Source organism: Leptosomus discolor, unplaced genomic scaffold (genome assembly GCF_034619465.1).
Source record: "Leptosomus discolor isolate bLepDis1 unplaced genomic scaffold, bLepDis1.hap2 HAP2_SCAFFOLD_35, whole genome shotgun sequence".
In the NCBI taxonomy this organism is placed as follows: domain Eukaryota; kingdom Metazoa; phylum Chordata; class Aves; order Leptosomiformes; family Leptosomidae; genus Leptosomus; species Leptosomus discolor.
The window spans coordinates 1,756,368-1,762,905 of NW_028237764.1; the positions used below are offsets into that span (position 1 = coordinate 1,756,368).

The window sequence follows — 6,538 nt, forward strand, 5'->3', positions numbered from 1 at the left end:
TTTCTGTTTGAGGTCAATGGTCAGCAGGCACCTGCATGATTTCCCTCCATCAGGAAAGCAAGATCTGTGTTGGATGGAAACACAGAATCATTCCTGCTGGAAGGGACCTCAGGAGGTCTCTAGGCCAACCTGCTGCTCACAGCAGGGTCACCTCTGGGGTCAGAGCAGGTCGCTCAGGGCTTCATTCATTTGGGGCTTGAAAAGCTCCAAGGACAGAGACGACACCAGCTCTCTGGGAGATCTGCTGCAGTGCTTGAGTGTCTTGGTGAGGAGAGTATTTCCTCCCTTCTTTCAGGTGATGCCCATTGGCCCTCATCCTCCCATCATGCACAACAGAGTAGAGCCTCACTGCATTTTCTTGCTGATAACCAAGAAGATGTGGGAAGGCTGTGAGGGCTCCCCAAAGCCTTGTCCTCTCCCGGCTTTGCACCTTTGCAGCAAAGGTGGCCAAGAGCATCCTGGGCAGCAGTTGGCAAGAGCACTGCCAGAGGGTTGGTGGAGGTGATCCTTCCTCTCTACTCAGCACCACTACAGTTTCTCTTACTCACCTCCCTCACGGTTTTCTACCCTACCACCTTCACCCACACTTCAACCAAAGCTGCCCTCCACAGCAGAAGAGCTGTGACAACCCCTATCCGTGCCCTCTTCCTGAAGGGCTCTACCAGGATCTTAGGGAAGGGGATTCTCACCATCAATGTGCTTTTGCTGGCCTGTTAGAGACACTGGCAGAGGTGAGCCTAAAATCACGTATCCCAGCCAGGAGTCAAGGGCTGATCTATCAGCTACTGCAGAAAAAATCACAGAATCAGAGAACAGTGGGGGTTGGAAGGGATCATGTACTCCAACCCCCCCGTTAAAGCTGATTTGCCGAAAGCAGGTCGTGGAGGATCATGTCCAGGGAGGTTTGAATATCTCCAGGGAAGGAGATTCCCTGTTCCAATGGTCTGTCACTTTTACTGTAGAGAAGTTTTTCCTCATGGTGAGGTGGAACTTCCTGTGCTCCAGTTTGTGCCCGTTGCCCCTTGTCCTGTCACTGAGCACCTCTGAAAAGAGCCTGGCCCCGTCCCCTTGACACCCACCCTTTAGACATTCATAAGTGATGGTAAGGTCCGTTCTCAGTCTTCTCCAGGCTAAAGAGCCCCAGGTCTCTCAGCCTTTCCATATAGGAGAAATGCTCCGGCCCCCTCATCATCTTAGTAACATCCATTGGACTTTCTCCCACAGTTCCCTGTCCCTCTTGAACTGGAGGGTCCAGAACTGGACACAGCACTCCAGATGTGGCTTCACCAGGGCAGTGTAGAGCAGGAGAATAACCTTCCTCGAACTACTTGCCACACTATACGTGATACACCCCACAATACCTCTGGCCTTCTTGGCCACAAGCACACATCACTGGCTCATGGTCCACTTGTTGTCTACCAGAGCTCCCAGGTCCTTCTCTGCAGAGCTGCTCTCCAGTGGGTCTACCCCCAGCCTGGACTGGTGCAGGGGGATATTCCTCCCCAGGTGCAGGACCCTACACTTGCCCTTGTTGAACCTCATGAGGTTCCCCCCCTTCCCAGCTCTCCAGCCTGTCCAGGTCTTGCTGGATGGCAGCACAGTCTTCTGGCATGTCAGCCCCTCCTCTCAGTTTAGTATCATCACCAAACTGGCTGAGGGTGTGCTCTGTCCCTTCATCCAGGTTACTTATGAATATGATACATAGGATGGGACCCAGTACTGACCCCTGGGGAACACCACCAGTCACAGGCCTCCAGCTGGACTCAGCACCACTGAGCACACCCCTCTGAGCTCTCTCCTTCAGCCAGTTGTCCATCCACCTCACTCTCCACTCGTCTAGCCCACACTTCCTAAGCTTCCCTGTGAGGATGTGGTGGGAGACAGTGACAACAGCCTTGCTGAAGTCAAGGTCACCAACATCCTCTGCTTTCCCCTCATCCACCCAGCCAGTCATGCTGTCGCAGAAGGCTCTCAGGTGGGTCAGGCATGATTTCCCCTTGGTGAATCCATGCTGACTACTCCTGACAATCCTCTTTTCCTCCCCCTGTTTAGAGGTGACACCCAGAATCAACTGTTCCATCACCTTTCCAAGGATGGAGGGGAGGCTGACTGCTCTGTAGTTCCCCACATCCTCCTTCTTGCCCTTTTTGAAGACTGCAGTGACATTGGCTTTCCTCCAGTCCTCAGGCTCCTCTCCTGTTTGCCGTGACCTGCCGAAGATGATGGAGAGTAGCTTAGCAGTAGCATCTGCCAGCTCCCTCAGCACATCTGAGCTGGTCTCGTGCACTCATCTTACCCGCAGGGCTGCTCAGAGACACGAGTCCTTCCCTTGCACACACACAGGCAGTGCAGGGCAGGAGTTGTCGTGCCTCTCTGGCCTCCTGCTGCCATTCCCAGAGGCTGGCAGGCACCTCAACCTTGCAGTGTGTCACGTTGCCCTGCACTCATCTGAGATGCCCCACGGCAAGAGAAATGGATGCAGGGACGTTTGGGTTCAAGGAAGCCCACCCCAGTGCTGCATTCCGGTGATTTCTCAGGGGATGTCAACGTGAAGTGACCCTGAGACACTGCCTGTCCCACTGCCCTTCATGGCATCCCCAGGAACAGCTGATGGCGTTTGTGCTCCTTCAGGCTCATCTGACCTTATGGACGTGATGTGCATTCTCACATCTCATCTGAACAATGTGAACACGGACGTCTGACCTGGTCATTCAGTGTTCCTCTGTGCCAGGACAAGAACCTCTCTGAGCTGGGGTGAGAGGGCAGTGCTGGAAATGGTGGTTGTGATGGAGCTCCTCCATGACGATTGCGCCAGGGTATGAGGTTTAACCCAGGCTGGCAACTAAGCACCACACAGCTGCTCCCTCCCTCACTACCCCTGCAGCGGGATGGGGGAGGGAATCGGAAGGGTAAAAGTAGGAAAACTCGTGGGTTGAGATAAAAGTGGTTTAATAGGTAAAGCAAAAGCAGCGCACCCGAGCCAAGCAAAAGAAGGAATTCAGGCCCTGCTTCCCACCAGCAGGCAGGTGCTCAGCCATCCCCAGGAAAGCAGGGCTCCATCGTGCATGATGGTTACTTGGGAAGACAAACGACATCACTCCGAATGTCCCCCTCTTCCTTCTTCTTCCCCCGGGTTTTATTGCTGAGCATGACATCCCATGGTATGGAATATCCCTTTGGTCAGGTGGGGTCAGCTGTCCCGGCTGTTTCCCCTCCCAACCCCTTGTGCACCCCCAGCCTACTCGCTGGTGGGGTGGGATAAGGAGTAGAAAAGGTCTTGACTCTGTGCAAGCACTGCTCAGCATTAAAGAGATCATCCCTGTGTTATCAACACTGCTCCAGCACAAATCCAAAACACAGCTCCCTACCAGCTATGATGAGGACAATTAACCCTATCCCAGCCCAAACCAGCACAGGCAGCTTCCCCAGGGTGTCCAGTGAGCCCAGGCACAGACAAGACCCTGCTCTGCTGGTCCTTCAGGTCTCTCCCAGGAGGCCCGGCTGTGCGAGGACACTGCTGGTTTCCCCACACCCTGCACACTCACACTCTTTCTCTGTTCACCGGCATTGTCATCTGTGGGACAGTTTCTTGGGCATGTTCTTGAGAGCAACTTTGGAGGAAGACCTAAGCTTTCAGGCAGTGCCCTGAGGAGATCCCCTTTCCTGATGGAAGCGCTCTTACGGAGGGCAGCTCTGTCAGAGAAGTGCCCATTGCCTGTCCCTGCCTGCGGTCACAGGACTACCACGTAGGAGGACTGTGATCAAGCTGCCAGAGCAATCGGGCCTTACAACAACCCAAGGGCTCAGAGGGAGAGAGTGGAAGTGGAAAGAGAAGAGCTCTGGAAGACCAAGTGCTCCTGGCAGTGCAGCCATGCTGGGAACTCTCTTCCCCTCCACCTCTGCACACAGGAATTCTCCCAGCAGCTCCAAAACAGAGCAAGGATCTCAGGAAAAATGTCTCCGCAGGACTTCCATGTTGTGTGTTTTGTTTAAACACACAAGGAGCACAGCTCCTCCTCTACACATCCTCTCTGTCTGGAAAGAAAAGCAGACAGTGAATTAGAAGGGGGTAAAACACCACCATCAACACCAGAAAATACAGATGAGAGGTTGGGCCTCTACAGAGGTACATGACAACTGCTATGCAGAGGAAGATGGGCAGTTTCCTGCTTTCAAATAACAGCCAGTCATGATTTTCAACACAGCATCCCTGAGCTCCTGGTTCCTCATGCTGTAGATGAGGGGGTTCACTGCTGGAGGCACCACCGAGTAAAGCACTGCAAGCAACAGATCCAGGAACGGGGAGGAGATGGAGGGGGGCTTCAGGTGGGCAAACATGCCAGTGCTGACAAACAGGGAGACCACGGCCAGGTGAGGGAGGCAGGTGGAAAAGGCTTTGTGGTGTCCCTGCTCCGAGGGGATCCTCAGCACGGCCCTGAAGATCTGCACGTAGGACACCACAATGAACACGAAACAAACAAAGCCTAAACAGACACTGACCACAACCACCCCAGCCTCCCTGAGGTAGGTGTCTGAGCAGGAGAGCTTGAGGATCTGAGGGATTTCACAGAAGAACTGGTCCACAGCATTGCCCTGGCAGAGGGGCAGTGAAAATGTATTGGCCGTGTGCAGCAGAGCATAGGGAAAAGCAGTGCCCCAGGCAGCTGCTGCCATGTGGACACAAGCTCTGCTGCCCAGGAGGGTCCCGTAGTGCAGGGGTTTGCAGATGGCAACGTAGCGGTCGTAGGCCATGACGGTGAGAAGAAAATACTCTGCCCCAAGGAAGAAGGCAAACAGAAAGAGCTGGGCAACACACCCCGTGTAGGAGATGGCCCTGGTGTTCCAGAGGGCATTGGCCATGGCTTTGGGGAGAGTGGTGGAGAGGGAGCCCAGGTCAAGGAGGGCGAGGTTGAGGAGGAAGAAGTACATGGGGGTGTGGAGGTGGGGGTCACAGGCTATGGCGGTGATGATGAGTCCGTTGCCCAGGAGGGCAGCCAGGTAGATGCCCAGGAAGAGCCCGAAGGTCAAGAGCTGCGGCTTCCGTGTGTCTGCAAATGCCATGAGGAGGAACTGGGTGATGGAGCTGCCGTTGGACATTTGCTGCTCTCAGATATGGGGGACTGTTCTAGGAGGGAAACAAGTTAGGGGAGACTTTCTAAAACATGAAAGCCAGTTCCCATACCCCCTCTCCCATCTACACACACACACAGACACTTTTCTAGAAGCTCTTCCTTCAGCTCTGTGGCTGCAGCTCTCGTTGGTGTCTCATGAGGAGCAGGACCTGTGCCTGCTGGCAGCCAAGGAGTCAACCCTGCTCTGCAGCAGGCGGTTCACGGGAACAGAGGGGGCAGAGACCAGTCCTGGGCTTCGACTTTGTCAGCTGAAACCACTCCTAATGCAAAAGGGCTGGTCAGCACCTGCACTCCCCATGCCAAGGAACCAGGAGGGCAGAAGGCAGTGGGAGAGGTTTGGGGAGGTGTTACAGCTCTCCCATTTCCCCTGGCAGTTTTCCTGGATCTCAGAAACCCTCAGCACTCCTGCTGCAGTGGAAGGGAACGGCAGAGCCCTGTGAGGCAGGAGGATTGCCTGTGCTTAGTGCAGAGGGAGGGGAGCTGGTCTGTCCCTCCGCCTTGTGCCCAGCTGCCCTGGGCTTGCACCTTTCTCAGGTGCAGGAGGATCACAATCCCATGTTACCCTGAAAAGCAACTCGACCCTTCTGAGAGCAGAGGGATCCAGTGCACACCACTCAATGTCCCACCCTTTCTCAAGGTCCCAGCACCCCACTTCTATCCAAGGACACTCTTGCCTCATTTCACCAACTCAACAGTATTTCCACGCTTGTGAGACCTTTCCGTTCTCCACATGGCATTCAGATATAACAGAGGTTCTACTCGACAGGTTTGCATCCTGGAGGGCAGCTCAAAGCGGGCAAGGACACCTCAAGGAGACAGCCAAGTGCCCTAGAGACGGCATCTCAAAAAGGAAGAGTCAGCTCCTACTCTGGCTCCACGGACTGCATGGACCAGCCCCTAGGAGGTGACAGGACAGCTGGGACACTCGTTCCCACGGACACACCTGCATGGGAGCACACCCAAGATCAGTGTGTGACTCTGTAGATGAAGCTCCCATCCCCAGAGAGACTGACAGCAAGAACAAGAGGACAACGCAAATAAGAGAGAGAAGGGAAAATGCAGGGAGGGTCCAGCTGAGAGAGGCCAGGGCAGAGGCAGCCGCGCACTCAGGGCAGCGTCCCCCTGCCCCAGCTGGGCACGCCACCTCCCAGACCCCAACATGGCCGGGCAGCTGCTCTCAGCCCCTGTGCTCTGCAGAGGGCCCTGGGCACGGGGCTGGAGAGCTGCAGCACGGCTCTGCTGGAGCTCTGGCTGCAGAGGAGCTGCTTCATGGCTTGGACCCCCAGAGCCCTGAGGGCAGAGGCTTTGGTGGGTGGGAGGGGAGGCAAGGGGGCTGGCTGAGAGGAAGGGCTCTGCACGGGAGGGGAGGATCGGGAGTTTTCTGAATTCTCCCTCCCACAACATTC

General features: G+C 55.3%; 1 protein-coding gene across 1 annotated transcript; it reads right to left on the reverse strand.

Moving 5' to 3' along the window:
• Positions 1–4,140: 4,140 nt before the first annotated feature.
• Positions 4,141–5,097, reverse strand: LOC147412973 (olfactory receptor 14A16-like). Its single transcript, XM_086480839.1, has one exon. The coding sequence runs from the start codon at positions 5,095–5,097 to the stop codon at positions 4,141–4,143; it is 957 nt and encodes a 318-aa protein (XP_086336965.1).
• Positions 5,098–6,538: the final 1,441 nt, after the last annotated feature.

Bases quoted from the DNA above. Each gene is read 5' to 3' on its own strand.
- LOC147412973 (XM_086480839.1), bottom strand. From the start codon at position 5,097: ATGTCCAACGGCAGCTCCATCACCCAGTTCCTCCTCATGGCATTTGCA.